Source organism: Kryptolebias marmoratus, linkage group LG11 (assembly GCF_001649575.2).
Source record: "Kryptolebias marmoratus isolate JLee-2015 linkage group LG11, ASM164957v2, whole genome shotgun sequence".
Lineage (NCBI taxonomy): Eukaryota > Metazoa > Chordata > Actinopteri > Cyprinodontiformes > Rivulidae > Kryptolebias > Kryptolebias marmoratus.
This window is the reverse complement of record NC_051440.1, coordinates 2481932-2506439: the sequence shown is the minus strand read 5'-3', so window position 1 is coordinate 2506439 and position 24508 is coordinate 2481932. Positions and strand designations below refer to the sequence as shown.

At 40.9% G+C, this 24508-nt stretch overlaps 1 protein-coding gene across 3 annotated transcripts in view; it reads left to right on the top strand.

The window, feature by feature from the left end:
• The window catches only part of tdrd12 (tudor domain containing 12), a 56188-nt gene that overhangs the window by 19024 nt on the left and 12656 nt on the right, over positions 1-24508 (top strand). For 2 of the 3 annotated variants that reach the window (XM_025002573.2, XM_025002572.2), the window contains exons 10-29: positions 2277-2392; positions 2722-2787; positions 2859-2910; positions 3051-3160; positions 3298-3363; positions 4191-4262; positions 4369-4443; positions 4707-4767; positions 5352-5459; positions 6670-6855; positions 6933-7086; positions 7750-7877; positions 10357-10545; positions 10897-11025; positions 11619-11736; positions 11832-11971; positions 12892-13121; positions 16365-16449; positions 16695-16876; positions 17440-17647. In XM_025002573.2, coding sequence (XP_024858341.1) covers positions 2277-2392; positions 2722-2787; positions 2859-2910; positions 3051-3160; positions 3298-3363; positions 4191-4262; positions 4369-4443; positions 4707-4767; positions 5352-5459; positions 6670-6855; positions 6933-7086; positions 7750-7877; positions 10357-10545; positions 10897-11025; positions 11619-11736; positions 11832-11971; positions 12892-13121; positions 16365-16449; positions 16695-16876; positions 17440-17647 — 2475 coding nt within the window. The remainder of the gene's footprint in view (positions 1-2276; positions 2393-2721; positions 2788-2858; positions 2911-3050; positions 3161-3297; positions 3364-4190; positions 4263-4368; positions 4444-4706; positions 4768-5351; positions 5460-6669; positions 6856-6932; positions 7087-7749; positions 7878-10356; positions 10546-10896; positions 11026-11618; positions 11737-11831; positions 11972-12891; positions 13122-16364; positions 16450-16694; positions 16877-17439; positions 17648-24508) is intronic. The other variant, XM_025002574.2, reaches the window with a different exon arrangement.

Genomic DNA, 24508 nt, shown 5'->3' with positions numbered 1-24508 from the left:
CCCACCACTTTAAACAGTTTGTGTGGCAGCAGTTTAAACAAACATGTCAGGCACTTGAACGATGTGGTCAGATCCTTTAGCAGGGTTTGCCCGAGTGTATTATAAGCCTGGCGGGCCACCAGGCTTTCCCTCCCCCACCGTCAGGCTAATCGCCACTTGTTTATTGTAAAAACCGTCATTTTTATACACGTTTTTCTACCTGTACCCCCACCGTGAGGTGGTCACCAAAGCAAGGGTGTGCACGCCAACTGTGACGCAATCGCGCTGTCCCCGCCCCTGCGCGAAGACCCTGAGCGGAACAGGGCTGCATAAGTAGAGCCAGTGGAAAAGGGGCATATATGATCCCTCTGAGAGATCACAAAGATAATCAAACGGCTCAAAACTCACAGAAGGAGATTACTGCTGCAGCCGATAAAAAGGAGTGTTTTTAAACCACAATGGTTAGTTGAGCCGACATTCAGCGGGTGGCTTTACAAGACCTAATATGGTAAGCATGTTTTGTAGTTAGTGAAAATATTATTATGATGCGTGGTAATTTATCCTTGTTTACCAGTAAAATGATGCTATTAGATTCAGCATTAGATATGTTTTGTTCTGTTGTTACATGCAGCCTGTGCAACAAAAAGCACAGTACAGTACAGCATCTTTCTGTTTATCAGAGTTCTCTGTTGTTATTCATTAGCCTTTGAAGCAAAGAAATGAAAAGAGCTGTGATGAATCTGACTTTTTATTGAGTCACCACTCAGCTGGATAATCATCTCTGTGTGTGAGTGTTAATGAAACTAATAAACATATTAAACAAACAGTTTCACTCATGTCCAGAGTTTCAACAACTCACTCTTAAACTTCTGTCAGAGCTCATCACAGCTACAGAGGGGCAGATTATCTTTTTTCCTAATCTGTAACTCTAAATTGAAATGTTTGTAGATGTTTGATTTTTCATTATTATTTTTTAATAACCTGGATTAAAATGTTTTCATTGAAAATCAGTAAAATAATACTTTAGAAGGAGGTCAAAAAAATGAATAAAGGCTTTTAATTAAAAAAAAAGAAAAATTCCAGCAACTTTTGTTCTGACTGATAAGATATATTGAGAAAGTTAAATTCATAATTTTGTATGAATATGTTAACATAAGATATCTGGAAAAACATGACAAATTTGTCGTTTCAAGAAAATATTGAAAAACAAGAAGGTATCCCTTGATCAAGGTTTAATTTTGCCCCACTTGTGTAAATGCATGCAGAAACACAACTTCAATGACAATTTAGGTCATGTATAATTAAAGCAGTTTTCTGACGTCTGAAAAGACTCATGAAAATCAGACGAGACAGATACCAGTCAGTTGAGATTGTGGCAAAAGTTTTTTTTCTTAAAAATATTGTAAAATGTCATCCCTTCCCTGTCCTGTGCACTCAGTATCCCGTTCTGTGACATGACTGTCCCGTTACAGCCCTAGAATTTGCCAGTTTTAACTAGACTTTGAATATTTAAAATGCCTTCCCACCTCTACCTGAAACATTGTCCACTGCTACATGAGGAAGATTTTAAACTCATGTCCACAAGCTCACCTTTATCAAAACCATAATAAAGTGAAAACGAATCCCATCCTGTCATCAGTAACATGAGTGCTATGGAATAAAATGGTGCTATGAAAAAATATAAATAAAAAAGTTTTTAAAATGTCACTAAAAGCCACAAATGATGATTTTCCAGCTCACAGTGTTTTGTTTTGTTCTTTCTTTTGAAAAAGAATGACAAGTTTGTTCTATTTCAGTGGGAGAAATATTGACCCACGAGTTAACAATGATGTGAAAGTTATTTAATGAGTTTAATTTACAGTTCCATCCTGCACTAATGTTTCTGTGTGTTTCTTTGGCTCATTTTATGGTTTGTTGTTACAAACAGAATCAATCAGGAAAAGTGCACTTTAGTTTATACTCATCTTGTTTCAGGCTGTCATGCTTTGTGTGTTTAAACATTACAGCAGAGTTCACAGAAAGGAACACAGGAGTGCAGCTGCCTGGTTAAAAATAAATAGTTTGTTGCTTTTAACTATGTTAAAATTGTTCCTTTCTACAAGTAAATTATTTCTAAAATAAATCAAAGTATTTGAACCTTCACACTGGAGCATTTAAAGAACTAAACACGATGCAGTGATTTAGAGCAGATGTTGAAAAACAGATGTGTATATTTTATTATGATAAAAAGTTACATTGAGATTATGGGTGATATTATTCAAACTGAATGTTAACCTTTGACCTCTCTGCTGCTTTAGGGCCACCTGCCTGATCTGGTTACCTGTGACAGAAACGGCAAATCACTGGTTTTAAATGAACTAATGGATTCAACCAACCAATCCAGGAAGAGTCTGGAAGCTGCAGAGACTAAAAGGTGAGAGCTGTGGTTTAATGCTGAACATGCCTGGGACATAAACAATGAAAACTGAAAGTCTTTTGACCTGAGTATTCTGCCTGAGAACATGATCTGATCCAAAGAACATTTCCAGGCTGAAACATACTGATGATGTCTTTTTGGGATACTGTAACTTTGGGAGGAGATACCGTATAATCTGTGCTACCCAGCACTGTTGCCTTTTTGTAGTTCTGGTTGCTGGTTTCTTTTTAGAGTTCAGTATAAGTTTTGGAAAGGAGGAGTGAAGTCAAAGAGTGCAGTTTGCTTAAAGTTACAGTATATGCACATAAACTGTGCTCTTGTTTCAGTGACTCATCAGAAGACACAGACTCATCTCTGGCTGCAGCTCTGACCGAAAACCTCAGTTTGTTCTGGTGAGACTTGGCCTCTGACACAAACTAACATCTGCATGGTCTTATCTAATCGATTGCTGTGGACTGCACAGGTTCCAGAAGTTTCTGAACCCTGACAGCAGCTACCAACAAACACTTTCTGACGTGAGTTTATTGAGATTAAAACATCTAAAGGGCTGTTCACACAAAAATGGCTTCATGTTTTATTAACTCTTTTGAAAACTACATCACAGTTTAATTTAAACATTTGATCAGTGGAATTATTTGGTTTGTTTTTCATACAGGTGGACCAGAATCATGAGCTGAATGGCAGTCAGTCAAAGGAAATGATTGGATCTGTGCAGCAGTTTGAGCTTTCAGAGTGGAGGGACACCAGCAACTCATCAGAAACTATGTACAGTTTGATCACTTTGTCATTAAATCAGACTCCAGCTGCAGAAATGTTCTCATTTCTCTAAAGTTGGAAATGTGGACATTTTAAGATGCACATTGTCTAACTGTATATCATCAAATGTCCGCTCTGTCATACAGATTGATCCCTTCACACAACAGTGACTCTGTACCACTGGAGCTGCAGCCCAAACTGACCCAGAGCAGGTACAGTTCTCTACCTGTTGTCTGTCTTACTCATTATCACCCTCCACCAAAAGCAAAAGAAAAATAATGTTTTTGTTTCTGTTTTTTTGTTAGTATTTTTGTTAGCAAAATATCTCATGAACCACAGGATAGATTTTATTACAACTTTTAAAGTAGTCATCGGATGTACATCTATAAATGTTAAACTTTTAGAAACCCATACCACATTCTGCGTGTGTTTGTGTTTCTTTCCTGTTCTCTCTAACCCCAGCTGCTCAAAGCAAATGGCTGCTCATCCTGAGCCTGGTTCTGGTTCTGTTGGAGGTTTCTTTCTGTTAAAAAGGAATTTTTCCTTTCCATTGTTGCCTGTATGCTGCTCAGGATGGAGATTATGATGAAGTGAAGATTGAACACAATCTGCTGGCTTTCTTAGATAGATGACTTTTATTCATTGTCTTGTTACAATGTATGTGAATGTTTTTTTACAGAGCCCTGAGATGACTTTTGTTGTGACTTGATGCTGTATAAATAAACTGAACTGAACTGAACCAATTCAAGATAGCTGCCACAGCTAATGAACCTGGCTACTTAGTTCAATTTGCAGATGATGAGTTAGAGTTGGTGTGGTAGTAGCTGAGAGTTATTCACAACACAGACTGAGTACTACACATCCGTGACATCTTGTAATATTGTGTCAGGTTGTATATAATCTCAAGGTTTGACCCAAACGGCTCCATCTTTACTCTGACATGAAAGGCAGCTGGTGATATGTTGGACTTTTAATTTGAACATTTATTTATGTGTTTATTCGTCTTTGGTAATGTTGGGAACTCATTTTGTCTGTGCAGCAGTCTGTCAAGTGAAGCTGAAGGTGATCTTTACAGCAGTCAGTGTAAACATCCTGCAGATAACCAAACCAAGTACTAAAACCTGATATATACATGAGTAGATCTAAATTATACATGTTAGTCAGCTCAGTGAGATCAGATACTAGGTTTAACTGTTTTTTGTTTTTTTCTTTAACAGTTTGAATAAATCAGTGGAGTTGGGACAGGAAGCAGGCGGGACATGGAGGACTGAAGACGTCTGGGTCTGTTTGCGGTGAGCTGCAGCTCTTCAAAGAATCTAAGAGTCACAGTTTTTCTCTGCAGGAGTTATATAATGACAGCATTTAACTTCCTGAAATGTTTCCTGGGTCTGGACTGACATGTAAACTTGCACAGATTACCTGTGCTTTGCCTTATAAACCTTTTCTAATCATTGGTATGTGTGGAGACATAAAGCTGAAAGCTTGTCACAGTTGTCATGTTGATGCTCTCCAGAGGTTCGAGTCACAGTTCTTTGTTTTCCTATGTGTGATTCAGTTTTTTGGAGTGGTTGAACCCAGAACCTATCAACTCTGATCCAGACTCTGCTGACAATGTGGTAAGACATTTGACTTCTGAACTTTTTTTTATTTTAAAAAAACTATTTATAGAGGTTGCAGTTTAAAGTTGGTTAAAGGCTAAGAACAAAGAAAAATAATTTCAACTAAAGCTAAACTCGGTTATTGTTTTAGTAAAAAGTTACCTAAAGTATAATGATTAGTCACTTTCCTTTCACTCCTAATTTATTTGTATTGTTAATTTATTTAAAAAGTAATTTCAGGGCACTTCAATCATTTTTATTCAATGAACATATTTTGAAGGATTTACTCTGTAAATAAATCTTTTAGCTGTTTTCCTAAAATCACATTTATGTTGTCAGCTCTAGTTTAAACTAGTTGAAATCCTTTCAGTCACTCTCTTTTATGAATGTTTTGATGGTGTGTAGTGAAGTAGAAGTTAAAGTTTGTCTCGGGTTCTGTCGATTTTTTTCTTTCCACGTCTCAGTGTTTGATAATTACCAGGTTCTCTAAGCACCTATCCTCACCTTTTAGTTTGGATGTTTTGTTAAAATGCATCAAAAAGGCATTGACATTCATAGTGACAGGGTTATTGGTGTGCGTCTCGCCTCGTCATGTTTTTCAGATTAGTCCCACTGAGCCTAGGATGAGTGGGATTCTGGTCCACTCAGCCCAGCTGGAGGAGCCCTGTAATAACTTGGAAGATGCGCCCATCACAGATGTTCTCCGACAGGTAAACAGTATTGTGCTTTGAGTGGTGGAGTCGGGCTGTTTACATTTAAAAACAAGGAAAAAATTAATAAGAGACACATGATAAAGCAGACATTTTTAAATGGCATCATGCTGCAGTTAAACAGGTGGTGGAGGGTGACTAAATTGCTTTAGTACATAGTCGGTCTTGTAGATAATATTCTCAAGCAAAGCCCAGGGGAAGACTACAGATGTGTGATATGGGCTTAAACATATATTACAGTATTTTCAGCACAAACTCAGCATTTATTATTGATCTTAAGACACAGTGTGTCTGAACTGCAAAGGCAACAATCCTGTCTGTCTGTTTTTGGAGTTTTAAAGTTATAAATGAAGTACAAACACAATCTGATGATGTAAGAAACATTCACATCACCTCGTAGTCCTTATAGGAATGTGTATCACCCGCCATCCTTCATGTCAGACTTTTAGACTAAGATCATGTTATGGAGAGATATAGAGTTGTAGCTGTGTGGGTCGAATTTTCTCATTGGTGTTATGCATAATCTCATGTAACCTCATATTTCAACGAGATAAGACAACGAGACAGAGAATTTGAGTCTATGATTTTCTTTTATGAACAGCAAAAAGTTTAACATTTGAATAATAGCATAAATAGTACATTTAAATATGTAAATAAATAGTTTTATAACTTGGAGAAATGCCTCCACCACAGCCTTGTGCTCCAGAACAACTGTGGGCTCTAATAACGCAAGGATTGTGAAATAACCTGAATTGCCAAATATGTTATCAATCCAGTTAAAATGAAATACACCATTTTGTCTGCTCGCACTGACTTCTATTTTGTGATGCTCAGATGCCATGTGTTGGTCCAGTTTGTCCGTCCTGTAGGACTGGCAGAAAGACTCTAAACAGAGAGTATGGTTTCCTCTCTCAACTGCCTGTTTATGTTGTCTACATATTCAATAGCACATTCCTAAAACAAACAAAAAAAGTGCTGTATGATATCTGTTTCTCTACTAACAAGTTTGGTCATGTGCGTAAGTTGGACGTGTTTGTACATTAGTAATATTAACGCTCCAGACAAATTATCATCCAAATAATTGTTTAACCTCTATTGCTGATGTGTTAGTTCTCAGTGTATGTGTTGTGAATGACTCTCAGCTATGGGCACACATTCTGTCTCCATTAAGCTCAGTTTGAATCTAACTTGACTTCTGGTTTGTCTCCAGGTGTTGAAGAAGAAAAAGTACTGCACTTTGTCTCCAGCTGACCGCTACAGCTGGCCAGCTGTAGCTCGTGGGTACAACACCGTCATTATCTCCCACAATACTGAGCAGCCACTCAGCTACCTCGCCCCCCTCCTCTCCCACATCCAACTCAACTCTGTCTTCACTTCCTTCACCTCTAGTTTAGGGGTGAGTACAAAGACTACAAGTGACACTTCCAAATGTTTTGTGAACCAAACCATTCTTAATGCTGTGTCTACATGCAGCCCATAGCAGTGCTGCTGTGTCCAGGCTGGGAGAGGGCTCAGATGGTCTACGATATGCTGGAGGAGTCCAAGGTCTCCCAAACCCTCCACCCAGTCATCATCCTGGTGGGCATCGGCAAGAATGAAGCTAAAGCTGTGAAAATTCCCAAAAACTGTAAGCACAACGTAATCCCGTTCTGATGGTAGTCATTCGGCACTTTCACAAAACAGTTCAAGCCAATACTTAGAATCCTTCTCAGTGTGGTTTCTGACTGGACAGAGGCAGCATGAGGGGTTGAAGTCAGCCCACCTCTAATGTGTCATTGTGCTGCCAACAAGGTAGTAACAGGTAATCTAACTTTATGGCTCAGAGATGTGATGTAGTGATGACATACAGTCTATGTGACCACCTGAATGCTGGATTAAAAAACCTAAACTACAATAAACTGATTCATTACTCAGGAGAAGGTTGACAATGACACACAGCAACTTTATATTTAGTTACAAAATGTTTAACCACAAAGACTATCTCTAAACTGAGTAGTTTTATTAGGTTTTGAAAATGACATGAGGGAGACATCTATCACACACTGAATGTGTCGTTCACATCAACATTAATAAAGATGGATGAAGCATCTATGCCTTCTCTTGTCCAAAATTAAAGCCAAAATGCTTGTTTATTTTGGGAGCTACCTTGTTGTATTTTTGGAGGCTGTTTTTTTATGAAAGTGCCTAGTGAGTGACCTTAGAGTTTAACTCATTAAAGGAAATCTTTGATTATTTATAGTTTATTTACAGTTAAATATTTAAGAATTTCTTTCCATTTTCTGTCTAACAGGCCTGCTTTTGGTGACCACCCCCTTCACTCTGGTCCGTCTGCTGTCCTGTCACTGCTTCATGTTCTTACGGGTGTACCACCTGGTTCTAGATAAAGCTGAAGAGCTGTTTGCTCTTGTTCCTGATCAGGTACCAGCTCATCAGTTCTAACTAAAAAGTCTTGACAACCTCATTTTAACAAACCAGACATCTCTGCTGTTGATGAATGTTGTCTCGTCCAAGTCGTGCTGTTCATGACGCTTCATGAACAGCACCCAAACATCAGCTGTTCATGACGCTTCATTTAGTTTTACAGTCAGTGTCTTGTAGTAATTGTACCAGTATTAGTAAAGGACGCAGTATAATCCTGAGACTTAACACTTTGTGAATCTATATATTACGCTGTTAAAGACTGATGCAGTGTTGTCGTTCCATCTCATTATTCAGTATTTTTGCCTTCATCTTTAGATTCATGCATCTGTTTCTGAATGTAAATTCTGCCATCCGACATATAGTTTCTCACAGAATCAGGTAGTGCGTTGTATTTTTGTCTAAACTTTTAGCTATGTATTTTAAAACCAAAACAGTATTTTCAACTTACTTTCCTTTGTAATCCTGAGACATTAGACTTAAGTGTCTCTGTGTAAAATAAAAAGCATGCTTACTCTTAATTTAGCTTGTTTTTTGTTGCTATTTTACTTTTAATTATTTAGTCCATTTAAATAGAGGGAAATGGTAAATAAAATTAGAAATACAATTCAGGAAAATTAAAGAAAATAAGTTAAAGTCCACTTTATACAGCCATGGTGAATTAAAGATGTAAGAGACGGAGATTTTTTTTTCTCATTTCAGATGGTGGCTGGTAGTTTTTTTGTGCTTCAGACTTTGAATTTTTCCTTAAATCTAAGAGTCTATGGAGTTAGCAACTGCATAGCTAATTTGCACATAATCATTGTTGTAGTTTGTATGGCTGTTGTATAAAACTGATAAATTACTGATGTTATTTCACATGTTTGAGGGATTTTTTAATCAGTTTGACAGAAGGCGGTGTTCAGTATTGATGTAAGGCTTTCTTGAGCTTTTTTCAAATGTTAAAACAAAATGTTAAGGGATCAAAAAGTACCTAAATGTAATTCGTTACATCACTTTAACTAGAACCACTAGAAGCAAACATCTGCCAAGGCCACAGCAGGATTGAAAAAAATTATGCAATCTAGAACATTATATGGATCAGCACCAAAATTTAATCCATTCATTTTTGTGATATTTCCTAAAAATTTCATCCAAATCTGTTCATTAGTTTTTACCTGATCTTTGCTAACAGACAGACAAACAAACCATCGGACACAACCAAAAACAGAACTTCCTCCGCTGAGGTAACAAAAGGGTCACAAGTAGGAGCAGAGACAAGTTTTTAATCTAGGCAGGGTTTCCCCCAGAAAAGAGGCAGCCCGGTGGTAGGTGGCCGTTTGCCGGCTGATCGCCGGCCGACCATGATTTAGTAAAAAAAAAAAGATTAAAGTTGACAGAAAAGTTGAAAATATGGCTATTTATTATGTGATATTGTAAGATATTTGTCTCAAATATTTACACAACTACAGTTTTACAAAAAGGCACTTTTGAAATACTTTTTTAAACACAAATTGTTTGCACCTAATTTGAATCCTAATTTAAGTCACATTTACAAATCAATTAAATTAACATAAATGAAAAAGTGCAAACAAGGCACCAACACACGTCTCACGTCAAGGCCAATGAATAACAACAGAGAACTCTAATAAACAGACGTATTACATATTCAGTTTTGTAAAGCCACCCTCTGAATTACAACTCAACTAACCTCTGTGGTCTATAAACACTCCTTTTTATCAACTGCAGAAGTAATCTGAGTTTTGAGCCATTTGATTATCTTTGTGATCTCCCATAGAGGGATCATATAAATGCTGATACAGGCAAATCAGCTTCGCTAGAGCAGCAAAATCGTTTATTTCAAATGGAGCGTGGCGGGCATGGTCTGCACAAAGTTAGCAAAATTGGGAGGTGCACGCGCCGCAACACCGCGCAGGACATTTGCACAGGGGTGGGGACAGCGCGATTGAGTCGCTGTTGGCGCCTGCACCCTCTCGCAGTGATCAACGCGCGGTGACCTCGCGGTGGGGGTGCTGGTGGAAAAAAACGTGTATAAAAAATGACATACTTTACAATAAACAAGCGGAGCTTTGCCTGGCAGCCCACCAGGCTTATAATATGCTGGGGGAAACCCTGCTAGCGGTTACTTGTGACCTTGACCTTTGACCCCATGAACCTTGAAATCAACAGGTTGTAAGGTGTCCAGCTGTGGAGTTTGACATTCCTGTTATACAGCTGCAGAGTTAGAGCGCAGGCTGATCTGTGAGCTTGAACTTTGATTGGATCACCACCAAAATTTAATGACTTATTCCTTGTACCATGTTTGAAATTTTATTTTTATTTTAATTTTATGTTTCTGTTTTTAACTTTTTGAGTAATCTTGTGCACGTACAGACAACATAACCCCCTTGGCAGAGATAATAAAATAGTTGAAATAGTTATACTATTACATTGTATATGGAGTAACTTGTAATAGGAACCAGTTACACTGTCCTTTCAGATGGACACCATCTTGCAGCATTTCCAGAAGGTGACTTGCAGTGAGGAGACATTCTGTCCCAAGCAGCTTGTTGTTGTGGCGAAAAGATGGACCAATCACATGGAGACTCTGATAGGCAGTCACATGCCTTCGCCCTACATCATCATAAGTGTTCCTGAAGAAGCTGCTCTCTATGGGAATGTTCAACAGGTCGGTCAAATGTTACAAGATCGACCTAACTTTTCAAATATTACAATACATGTTGAAGTCATTTTACCTGTCAACACAAAGTATAGGACTCACGATTTATTAAAGTGTATTGTGTCACAATCAGACACATTTATTTTGAAGACGTCAAGTAAACTTCAGACTGGACAAGTTTAAGAAATGTGTCCAATAGTTCAAAATATCAGATAATTTTTGAGTTTACAAACTTTCTAGTAACAGAGTAAAGATCCTGTTTTTCAAATCAAACGTGATGTGTATCAACAGAATATTCACAGAGGCTAAACTCATGAAACACAGGCTGAAGTGTTACCTGACCTTCCTGTTTTTGTCCAGGTCATCCTCATGACTTTAGAGAGTAACAAGATTCAAGTGCTGTTGGGTGCGTTGGATTTCAGCCCAGCTGTTGGTCAGAAGTCATTGATTGTAACAAACTCTGTTCAGGAGGTGGAAGACGTGTTCAAGGTGACTACAGCTCCATCAGTTCGTTGTTTTCTTTGGAAATGCAGGAAACTGAGAAGTTCACTTCCTGTTTATACGCCCATCTTAAAGTGTAACTAACTCCCAAATCAACTTTTTTTTCTGATAAACGGTCTAAACAGGTTATTTAGGGTTTTATCTTTGTTTCTGTGCAAATTTTGACAGTTTTGTGTAAAGTTGTGTGCTCCACATTATTTTGCCTAAAACCGTCTCACTACTGCCCTCCTTCTGTTAAACGGTTCTTAGGCAGTTGAATATCGGGGCTGTTGTTACAGTTAGGATTTTTTGTCTTCATAGTTAATATGTTGATTTAGGCTGTCAGCTGAGGCAGTCAGCCCTTGGAACTGGTTCTGTTTTTGAGTCTGACAATCTGATACCCACTCATCTGTACAAAAATTTACAAAATGCAAAAAAAATTGATTAAAAAGATTAAATGCCAGAGTCCTCTTTTATTTTAGAAATAAAAGCTTTTACTGAGCTTTTCTTCCAAATCCTGAAAAATGTATTTGTTTTTTCCATAAGTATCAGTTTCAGTAGTATTAATTGAACCCACCTGTCTTTATACTTGTGTTTTCCAGGCTGTTAGCAACAAATCAGCTTTCTGTCTGAAGACCCATGAAGGACTGACTCACCAGTTTGACTTTGTGATGGAGCAGTGGAGGAAGGAGATTGGTCCTGGCACTAATGTTATTCTGGGTACAGTTCCAACTAATTTGACATTAATAACGGGAAATGATCTGACTAAATTGGATCCCTGATGTTATCACCTGTGTATTTTTTCTGACTTGTAGTGACCACCAATGATTGTCTTAAGTGTCTTGGTATCAAAGATGCAACTTGTCTCATCCACCACGGATTTCCTACCTCTCCCAAAGTGTTTGGCAGCAGACTCTTCTGCATGGCTGAAAACTTCAGAAATCTGTGTGAAGGAGTAAGTCTCTTCTTTATAAAAAGAACATCTATTCATCTGCTTTGTTTTTCGTTGTCTTTCTTTCTATAGAAGCTACACCTGGACCAGACATTCTTTGTTTGTCTGTCTCTTTCCTGTCCTCTCAAAACCCAGCCGGTCAAGGCAGATGGCAGCCCATTTTGAGCCTGGTTGCTGGAGGTTTCTTCCTGTTAAAAGGGAGTTTTTCCTGTTTTTTCTTCCACTGTCACCAACGTGTTGCTCAGGATGGGAGACTGCAACAAAGAGAAGATTCAACGCAATCTGCTGGCTTCCTTAGACAGTTAACTTTTACTAAATGGCTTTTTATAATGTATGTGAATGTTTTTGTACAGTGCCCTGAGACGACTTTTGTTGTGAATTGCCGCTATATAAATAAACTGAATTGAATTTAAAAATAAAAACAAGGAAAATTATTTACAAAATTATAAGCATATGGTAAATGCCATCTGTGTTTGACAACTTAACACTGGATAAAAGAAAATGGGACACAACAGTTAAAAAACCAAAACTTTCAAAAGTTTATAAAACAAAATAGCTCACCTCTACTTAACTACTGAGCATCAAAACAAAAACATCACTTGAGCTGATTAACAACAAATGCTGTGTATAAACCCCTCATGCTGAAGTACACGTTTGATTATATTTTCCTTTAGGCACTTAACTCCTACAGCAGGCTGTGACGCTAATTAGAAAGTAGTAGTATTGTTATTTTGAGGCTGGCCTCTGCAGAGTCTGCTTAGATTAATTCTGGCCCCTGAACAGGTTTAGTTTTTTTCTGCTGTACACCACTTTAATATGCTATTTTTGATAATGAGCAAGTTAAATATGAATTTTTAGTATGATAAAAGTGAATCTCTGTTTGTGTTTAAAAAAAAATGATGTTTTTTTTCTTTTCCCCCGAGGTTTGCTCTCTGGATCAAACAGAGAGCAACTCACAGGTCCTTAGGTCAGTTCTGCTGCCCTCAGAGAGGAACGCCTCCCATATTGTTGGAGTTCTTCGCTACCTTAAGCGAACTAACGCCCTGCTGCCCCCTGAGCTCTTAGCCTTTGCTCAGGGGGTTCATGCGGCTCGTGAAGACCAGAAGATGGATCGCCCTCTCTGCAGCTACCTGAAGAGGTTTGGATTTTGCAGGTTTGTTTACTGACCAGTGGATTCTGTACACTATGAGACTGATATTTGACCAAGATTCAGAAACATTAATTTGTTTTAGATAAAACTTCATTTTACAGAAATACTCAACTATCAGTTCAACCTGAACCTGAACCAGAGCATATGTTTAAGCAATATCAACTGGACATAGTTGGGTTCACCTATATGCACAGCTTGGGCTCTGGAACCCAACTTCTGGAGAGAGCCTAGATTCTTTCCTACTCTAAAGTTGCCTGGGGAGAGAGGCATTGGCAAGTGTAGGGATACTCAACAAGGCGCCCTGGCTAAGTGCCTTATAGTTGGAGTTCTCCTCGCTGAATGAGACTGTTGCTTCTCTGTGGGTTCGACCTGCAGGAGGGAAGGCTCTGACTGTTGTTTGTTCTTGTTCACCAAACAGTAGTTCAGATTACCTGGCCTTCTTGGAGTCCCTGGATGATATCCTGGTAGGGGCGCTGTCTGAAGATTCTGTTGTTCTATTGGGTGACTTAAATGTCCATGTGGGAAGTGACAGAGTTACATGGAAAAGGGGTGATTGGGTGGAACGGCTTCCCTGATCTGAATCCGAACAGTGTTCTGTCATTGGACTTCTGTGCCACCATAATTCCTGTGCCCAAAACCTCTGCCATCACAGATCTGAATGATTACTGGCCTGTGTCCCAGGCTCCAGTGATCATGAAGTGCTTTGAGAGACTGGTACTGCAGCATATCAAGGCCCACATTCCACCTGGCCTTGACCAACATCATTTCACCTACAGACCCAGCAGATCCAAGGATGATGCCACCTCCATAGCGTTGTACACTGCCCTCAGTCACCAACCTCAGCAGACTGGTCAACAAACTACAGACGCTGCAGCTCAGAACCCCGTTTTGTTTGTGAATCAAGAACTTCCTCACAAACAGGCCTCAACATGTCAGGATGGATACCATCAGCTCAAATATACTAAATTTGCTGATAGTACAATTGTTGTAGGACTAGGGTTGCAAAATTCCAGGAATTTTAAAAGTTGGAAACTTTCCATTGGAATTAACGGGAATTTATGGGAATTAACGGGAATTTATGGGAATAAAAAAGAAATTTACAAAATTGAAGGTTGGCTCTTAATAGGGAACTTAAATATAGTTGGGGAAAATATATTGTAGCATAATCTTGGCTAAAACAACCAACCAGATTTAATGCAAGTACACTCCTCAATCACATGCACACAGCACTGCTTACTGCAGGGCAATTGAGGCCACGCCCCCAGCATGCACTGTGCACGGTGCTTATGCTGTCATTACAGCCATGTCTGGCCACAAGACTCTTGATAAAGGCAAAGTTCTGGGCAGTTTGGCAAAGTTCCGAACCAAGCAAGGCCTTTGGGAAGGGGATGGAATATGGCAGTCATGCCATCACATATCTGCATCCACCTGGTGGAAGGGACTTAGTGGATCTGAGGCCCTTGCATATGTAGCCTCCATCATCCTCAAAATCCTACCATCATCAGCTGCCTCTGAGTGCAACTGGTCACTGTTTGCAGACACACACAAAAGTTCGCAACAGGCTCACCAACGTGAGGGTGGAAAAACTAGTGGCCATTCGGGCAAACCTAAGGCTCTTTGAGTCTGACACAGAGCCATCTTCAACGAGGCTGGACAGTGACACTGAGGAGGAGGAGGAGACGGATGTTGAAGGTGAACATGGAGGATATTGATCAGGCCCAGGAAGAGGCTATTGCATGAAGGATTTAGGCAAAAATGCAGACTATGCGGAATGTAGGCTTGCAAGGCTTTTGTTTTACATGTTGAAAGGGACTTTTTTAGTGGGGGTGGGGGGGGGGTTACTTTTTGATTGGGTGGGGGAGTTCATGTTCATGTTTTAGTTGTTCATTAAAATGATTGTTCATTGTTCAATAATTAAAACTAGAGTTCAGTTCAAATAAATCTGTTGAAATGTCATGTTTTTTAATTGTATTATTTTACATTTTTGCTTATGACAAAACAAAAATATTTACATATGTTTGTATATGATACTTTGTTTAAATTACCCCCAATTTCCAGGTAATTTCAATAAATTCCCAATAATATCCATAATTCCCATTAAAGTTTCCAATTTCAAATATTTCCAAAATTCTCCAGCTTAACTTCCCATGGAAATTTTCAGAAAATTTACCAGAAATTTTCCGCCCCTTTGCAACCCAATTGTATCGAGAGGAGGATTAGACACTGGCATCCTGGTGTAGAGATAATCACCTCAACCTCAACACCCAGAAAGAAAAAGAAAGCATCCTTGATTTACAAATTTTGAGGACAACAATGCACACACAGCTGAAGATCAAAAGAGAGGAGGTGGAGCGAGTTACAAGTTTGAAGTTCCTCTGACTTCACATCTCAGAGAACTTGAGCTGGACAGTGAGCATCACTCACATTATCAGAAAAGCCCAGCATAGTCTCTACTTTCTAAGAACATTGAGGGGTATTAAATTTCTATCACCTCTGCTAAAAAAAAAACTTTACCGCTGCATCATAGAAAGTGTCCTGACATATGGATGCATAGTGTGGTACGCCAGCTGCACTGGAAAAAGAAAAAGCAGCTGCACCAGTTTATTTAGATGGTTCAGTGGATTGTTGGCTACCCACTGTCATACCTGGACAAGATCTACTTGTGCTGCCCCCTTCGGCAGGCCACAAAGATCCATAATGACCCCACCCGCCCAGGACAGTCTTTATTCACGAGCCTCCCCTCAAGCAGAGAACCATCCAAACCTGCACCAACAGACTTAAGCACAGTTTCCTCTCCAGAGCTGTGAAGAGTCTGCTGGGGCAACAACAAACCAGTCCCCCTGCTTCCACAGTAGCTGCTGCAGGAAGTCTCACAAACAAGGTTTCATTGTAGTATACAATGGCAATAAGTTTGGTATGAGTAAGAAAGGCAGTTTTGATTTTTACAAATAGAGGGAGTTATATTAGTCTAAAAATGACAACACAAAAGCATGAATTACAATTTCTAATTGATGAAAAGATAAGAGAGGGTGTATTTTGGCCAAATTTACAGAAAGTGAAAGTAACTGGACTGAACTACAGAGTTGACATGTTTTCCAAGTTTTGAGCAGGTGATTTGGAACCAGTGGAACTGAAAAATTTTGTATAGAGGTCAAGGCACAGAGTGGCTGATGAAAGCATAAGCATTTTTTATGAATGTATGATTTGTAACAAAAATATTTTAGGCAGCATGTGTGTCTTTTTCAGCAAAGACAGCGGTGTGTGTCCTGATCGCCATCAATTTCATTGCCAGCTGGATAAGTCTGTGCTCCCTGCATCTGGAGTAATTGAAGTGAGAATTATTTGGTTTTATTATAATAGTCCTCACATGTTATTCAGAGCATAATGCTTTACACAAAGTTTACGCTTCCGAACTGCATTAATTAGGAAGAAAATACGATATAAAATTATTGAATAAATGTTAGTAAATCTGAAAGGTGTTTAAACAAACTACTGATGGTCTTTTTTATAAAATGTTAGTAATGTGAATATAAACCTTGTGTTAACTAATTTTTCATGAATGTGTTTGTGTGTTAGGTTGTGCCTCTCTACATAAAGTCAGCCTCAGTGTTTTTTGGACGTATGGTCAAGAAGGACGACAAATGTTTTGACATAATGGCCTCTGAGATGGTTTCTTATTACGCTGACAAGAAGCCAGGAGCCAAGGAGCTGCTGGAAGGATGTTTATATGCAGTGCAAGAGGACGAGGTCTTCCACAGGTCTGACCTTAGGAGAGATAGCTCTGAAAAATATTTATTAAATGCCTATTTCCATCCAACACTAAAAGTTTCACCATGCTAGGTTTCATCTAGGCATAACTTGACTAGATACAGTGGGTTGCCAAAGTATTTCCCCTCTAGCTATTCTTTATGTTTAGTTGCCTTACAATGTAGAATCTAAATAAATTTTTAAATTTGGTTATATGTTATAATTCTACAAAATACTAAAGATAATTGAGTTAAACAGGGAGACAGTTTTGTTTAAAATGATTCTGAAGAATATTAAACTGAAAAATGGTTCATGGGTTTCAGTCTACAGCAAAAGAAAAGAATTAGCCTCACTGTTCCAATACTTTTAAAGGTGAGTGTATAAATCAAAACAAATAAAATGGCAGAAATCAGCATTTTGTTTGTTTTTTTTGTATTAGTTTTACGAAAGTTTAAACTTCCTGAGATTTTTGATAACTAACATTGAACTCATAAAATTGCCATGAAAATGCACTTTAATTAAAAAAGACCTGTATACTGTAAAGAAATGAATGTGTAAATGTCTGTGTGTGCAGGGTGAAGATCCTCTCCATACCTGAGCAAGATGAGACTCTGTTTTTCACTGTTCTGGTTGTCTTCATCGATGTGGGGAAAGAGGATGAAGTTAAGTCTCATCAGATTTTTCAGCTCCCAGAACAGTTTCAGTCTCTGCCAGGCCAAGCCATTGAAGTTATAATCTGCAGGGTGAAACCAGCTGATGCTGAAATAAACTGGCACCCAAAGGTTTGCATTCACATATTCACACTTTAATGTTATTATTAATACTAAATTTGCTACATTACTTATTTTTGTTACAGTGCCTGTAGTTTTTTTAAATAATAAGAACATTATTAGTTTAATTAGACAGACACTCTGATCTTTTTAGAATATTTCTTCTTCATACTATTTTCTCTGCTACAAAATGCTTTTAAAGATATAGGATTTTATCTCTCTCACACTAGTTTACAAATTTTTCATATGTATGGAAAGAACTCAAATGCATCTGCACAATTATGAACAAACTAAACTGTTTTTTTGTTTAACACTTTGAAAAGCAAAAGAACTAAAAGCACTCACAGCACAAATTGATGCCATAGCATCAATAAAATCATAGTTTGATCATGATCAGGATCCACATAAAAATTTAATCAGTTGTTTCTTGTGACGACCTCAGGATTTCCTAAAAACATTTCATCAAAATGTATTAATTTGTTTTTAAGTAATCTTACAAACAGGCAAACAAACCAACGCTATCGAAAATGTAACACCATTGGCAGAGGTAAAAATGGCCTGCACTTGTATAGCTCTTTATTTAGTCTAAGGACTTTATAAACATTATTACACTACATTCAGTCCTTCACCCATTCATCCACACATTCACACACTGATGGTAGTAAGCTACATTGTAGCCACAGCTGCCTTGGGGCAGACTGACAGAAGTGAGGCTGCCATTACACCCGCGCCACTAAACCCTCTGACCACCACCAGCAGGCAAGGCAGGTGAAGTGTCTTTTTCAAGGACACAACAGTTGAAATAGACGGCGCGGGGGTTCGAACTGGCAACCCACTGGTTACAGGATGAGCCCCTACCTCCTGAAACACTGCTGCCCCAGTGACTCAAAAAAACTGTCACCATCCAATAAAACGAAAGTTACGTATGTAACTACGGTTCTATGAATCCCGGATGACCGCCAGAGGGCGGTGATGAAAGCACTGATGCATGCGTCGTTTGAGTAGTAATACTAACAGAGTCACACCTGTGACACGTCGGATGATCACCCAGTCTATATATACTGACGTCATCCGAGGCTCTGTTCCTGCAGAATCTTCTCACGGAATGCAAGGATTCTGAGTGACAGAGAAACTCTGGCGGTCAACCGGGATTCATAGAACCGTAGTTACATACGTAACTTTCGTTCTATTTCATCCCTACTGACCGCCAGAGGGCGGTGCTGAAAGCACTGAATGACTAATACCAGCGATACCCTCACTAGGCACAATAATTCGGGCCTATCCCCAGCCACTCCTGATGTAGGCCGAAACCTTGCCAATCTCAGTGGCTGGTTACAATGAGAACGGGATAGCACCTTAGACACAAATGCAGTGTTGGGCCACAAGGTAACACCATAGCCATCCAGAACCCATCTGACCTGAGGGACTGACAGAAAGAGCATGTAGCTCGCCAACCCTCTTAGCTGAGACGATAGCTAACAAAAAGGCAGTCTTACAAGAGAGCCACTTTAGGTCCGCCTGTGCCAAAGGCTAGAATGGAGAGTGGCACAGAGCTTCAAGAACCAAGGGCAGGTCACAGACTGGTGCCCGCGGAACCATCGGCAGGTGCAACCTTAAGTGTCGATGGAGAGCGGCCTTTATCAAGAAGAGACTGGAGAAACTCCAGGATAGTGGACACTGCACAGGTAGCTGGATCATCATTGTGAGCAGAACACCACTGGGAAAACTGCCGCCACCTGTTTTCATATTGCTGGCGAGTAGAGGATGCCCTGGCACCCAAAAGGGTGTGTCTGACGGGATCCGAACATCCAGTCAAATGCTGCTCAAGCCGTCTGGTGGCCACACCCAGAGTCGGAGGCGTTGAGGGTTGGGGTGCCATAACAGGCCCCTAAACTGAGACAGCAAATCCCTCCTGGTCGGAAGACACCACGGGATGCCGTGACACAGATTCTGTAAAAACGGGAACCATGGCCGTGCTGGCCAACACAGAGCCATCAGTAACATCTTGTGGCCCACCTCGGCAACCCTCCGAAGAGTAGGCCAAATCAGAGACAGAGATGGAAAAGCGTATAGGAGGACTCTTGGCCAAGGATGAGCCAGCACGTCCTGGCCCAGTGCACCCGATGCCCCTGTAAGGGAATACCATTGAGGACACTGAGTCGACCCCTCTGTGGCAAACAGATTTACCTCCGCCCGACCAAAGAGGTCCCAGATCCTGGGTACTACGTCGCTGTGAAGGGACCACTCTACCGGAGCAGTTGCCTGGCGGTAGTGCTGGGCGATATAACAATACATATCGTGGGGACGATAGAAAAGGGTCTATCGTGATATATTTTCTTCTATCGTTTCTGTCGTTTCTATCATAATTGTATCAATGATTCATGTAAATATTTCATAACGTAGGCTACGACAAACGTATTAGTGTTGTCACTTTGCATACATTCAGTTTATATAAGTGATAAATAAGAAGAAAAAATAACTATTTTGCGAAGAACCTTAGTTTTGCGACATGACGCTGCTTTACGTGTGGGTTTGCGACATGCTTTACGGCAGCGGCTTTCTGTGTGGCCCGGTGTTTTCACCATATTCTGTGACCCACCGTATATTGTGTCGGCATTTAAGTCATAAGTGCTGAAAGATGGAGACACATGAAGTATCAAACTCAGGGTCCCAAAACGAGGGGGGACGTCTGTGATTTGGTTCAAGAAGTCCGACACGGAGCAGAAAAAGGTAATATGCTAACTCTGCTAATGCTAATGCTAACTCTGCTTTAGACTGTTTTCTCATCTGACGCCAACACAACAAACCTCTTCTATCACTTAAAGAAGAACCACGAAAAAGAATATTTAACAATCCAAAAAGTGCAAGGTCAAACAAGTTGTAAAAGAGCCGGGGAAAGTTTCGAAAAGTGAAACTATAGCCGGCCGAAGATAATAGTCTGTTGTCATTTGATACTGTTATGTCGTAACAAGTACATAATTGTTGCACTAAAATGCAACAGATCTCATTTGTGAAAGTTCAGTTAAATGTCACTTTGAAATAAAGCTTGAAAAAGGTAAGAAATGAAATTATTTTTTTCATATTTTTCAGAGAATAACTGACAATGTACGTAATTGCGGTATATCGTGATATATATCGTTATCGTGATATAAAATTATCAATATCGTGATATAGAATTTTTTCCATATCGCCCAGCACTACCTGTGCCACCTGGCATCCAGGCGGAAGCTGTTGAGCCACCCCTGCAAAGGGCATAGTGACAGCAGACCTAAGGGCACAACCTGAGTGACTGATGTCAGTTTGCCCAGGAGCTGCAGGAAAGTGACATATGGAAACTGCCGGCCCAGCCTGAATCGACTGACCAACCGGAGTATATCGTTCACCCTTTGGGCAGATGGGTAAGCCCTCATGGAAGGTGAATCCAGAAACACCCCAAAAAAGGTGGTTGTCTGGGATGGGATCAGGCAGCTCTTCTCCAAGTTGAGCTTGAGACCCAACTGAGACCCATGACCAAGCAGACGACTTGTATCTCGAGAGGCATGCGCTTGGGATGGGGCGAAGAGAACCCAATCATCGAGGTATGGAAGAGTCTTCATGCTGCAGGCCTGCAGAGGAGAGAGGGCTGCTTTCACGCTGGAAGGGGCCTTTCCCTGCCTGCTGATGAGAAAAATATCTGATGGTTGGCCTGGTGGCATCACCGCCTGTCCCCATGGCCCCTAGGGGCCCTGGTGGGGCGGCGGCCAGAGTCTGCAGCACGGGCCTGCCTGGCTGGTTGGCGGACTGGCTCACGAAAGTCTCGGCTGAGTCTCTGCCGTGCAACCCAAGGATTAAATCCACTAGGCTGATCACAACCTCAAGGAGGCGGCCGAATACTGCGGCCTGAACCGTCCTTTCCAGCGCTTCCGAGGCAGCCGGACCAAACAACTCCCCAGGTACCACAGGAACACTACGGAGGGTCTGACGGCATGTTTCAGCCAAAGTAGACTGAGCCAGCCAGACCTGTGGAAGAGCTTGAAACAGAAAAGACATTACGTGCCCAAGCTCCCTGGTCATTAGTGCAAAAACCTGATGTGCTGCATGCAATTGTCGTAGTGGCACCACTAGTGTCTTGTAGGGATGAATAAAGGGCAAACATGAGGTGCGCCAAAGAATTGCCCAGTCAGCCAGCACGTGCCCCCGCATTATAAGCTTTACAGAGAAAGTCATCTGTAACAAGACATTGAGCCCGTGGGCACCAAACATCACAACATAGAGCCTCATCTAATGACACAATGAGTGAGGCCACCGCAGGTTCAACCACAGGCATACAATCCAGGCCTGCCTTAACCGACTCGTGCATAGCTGCCAACATGCGACCATCCGTGGAGAGGCGTGAAAAGGCTCTAGGGTCCCGCCCACAGGCGTGTAACTCTTTTAGGTACTCCTCTATTGGGGGGACAGAGGGGATAAGGGGCCCGTCCGCGCCTTAAAAAGGCGCTTCCAGGAGCGGACTCCTCCATCTGCGGGACGTCCAGCTGCAGCTGCCTCAATGCCATACGCATGATGTCCCACATAGAGCTGTCACTCGATCCACTAGCTGCTCTCTGAGATAAAGAGTGAGCCAGTCTCTGCACGAGATGACTGTGACTCCTCCTCACTCCTAAAGTGAGAGGCAGAGGCAGCCAAAGGTAACGCATCCATCAACTCTTGTGGAAAGGCCCTGATCAGACTTACCTCGCCTCTTCTTAGGAGACGCCACAGAGACTGGCCTCATTCTGGCAACTCGAGCGCCACCTGTCCAGAAGATGGAAAGTCATTGCCATACCCGGGGCGCAACTGGGCCACCCGAGTCACCCTCACAGCACAGGGCATGCAACTGCAGGTCATGCAGGAGTCTCTGACAGGGCCTCCTTCAGATGATCATGCCCAAGGCAGGCAGCGCACAGGTCGTGGCCATCATCTGCCAGTAGCACGGCCTCACAATCCGCACAACAGTGGGAGCCATCCATGTTTGAAACTGACCTGGGTGCAACCGCAGGCAGAACGAACAGGCTAAGATCTGGAGACGGGGCAGGGATGCTACCGCCACCAATCACTATAAAATATAGCAACAGAGGGGCTGACACCCCCAGCTACGTCCAAATAACAGGACGAAAAAACAAAAACTGGGAGAGAGGGCAAAAACGCTGCCGTCACCAATTAAAGCAAAATCCAAATGCAGAGAGGCTCAACCCGGAACTCCTGATCAGGAAGTTGGCTAAAACTGGGAGAGGGGGCGAGACGCTACCATCACCAATTAAAGCAAACAAACTTGGAGAGGCTGACACAGGTAGCTCAGTCCAAAACAGTTTATAGGGTTGGCTAAAAACTGGGAGAGGAGGTGAAACGCTACCGTCACCAGTTAGAACAAATAACCACCTCAGAGACTAACACAGGTGGCTCAAATGCAAAATAGAGTAAGAGGTTAGCTCAAATTGGGAGAGGGAGCGGGACGCTGCCGTCACCAATTACTTTAAAATACAGCAACAGAGGGGCTGACACCGTCAGTCACGTCCAGAATACAGGACAAAACCAAAACTGAGAGAGGGGGCGAAAACGCTGCCGTCACCAATTAAAGCAAACAACAAAGATGCTACCACCAGTAGCTCAGTCCAAAAACAAAAAATAAAATTCACTGATTATCAATGGATTACCAATAATGGAGCACAGGATGTCATTCTTTCTGTCATGATCATACCTCATGACCATAGGTGAGGATTGGAATGTACATGAACCAGTAAATCAAGAGATTTTGCTCCTCAGGGCTCCAGTCTTGGTCCTCTCCTGTTCTCTCTGTATTTGCTGCCATATGGTTCTATTTATAGAAAACTGTGTGTCATTTCATTTATATGCTGATGTCTGTGAAGTCTATTTCCCTCTAAAACATAATTGTTTTATTCAGTCTCGTTGACATCAGGGGATGGATGGCACTGTCTTTCCCAAATTTTAATTTAAAAAATAGACTGAGGTCATGATTTTTAAGTCCAGTGGCCCCAGCTGTGTCCCTTCCTTTGACTTTTCTTTGGCCTCATAAGAAAAATCCAGCATCACTAATTTAAGTGTATAAATGGACCCCAGCCTAAAGCTTGACTGTCAACGCTGTGGTTAAGTCTTTGTTCTTTCAGTTGAGGCGGCTGTCAAAAATCAAGCCCCTCTTGTCTAGACAACACCTGGAGAAACTGACCGATGCATTTATCACATCACAACTGGATTATAGGCAGGCCTCCCTCTCTCATCTACAGCTGGTAAAAAATGCTGCTGCATGACTCTTAACTGATACAAACAAACGAGAGCACATGACTCCGGTTTTAGCCTCCCTTCACTGGCTTACTGTTCAGTTTCAAATCCATTTTAAAATTCCATTATTAGGCCCGAGCAGCGACAGCGCTGCGAAGGCCTATTGTATCTGTACTGTTTCTTATTATTACGATTCTTTGCGTTCTTAAAACGCTAATTTGGAGGTCTAAACATATTCCAAAAGTCACCAAATTTCACCGAAAATTGTATCTGTACTGTTTCTTATTATTACGATTCTTTGCGTTCTTAAAACGCTAATTTGGAGGTCTAAACATATTCCAAAAGTCACCAAATTTCACCGAAAATTGTCCCCTGCGAGAAATAACACGGTTTTAATAGAATCAAAAATGGGCGTGACAAAACTGCTCCACAGCGCCCCCTAACGTGAGATAGGACAAACCGTACATCGTAGAGGTCTAAAACTTGGTATGTAGGTAGAACACGCCAAATGAAGAAAAAAAGTCTCTTGGAGGTATGCCCTAAAATGTACAGGAAGGCGGCCATCTTGGGTCAAAGTGCAATTTTTGGTCATTTTTGATTTTTGCACACCTCGGACTT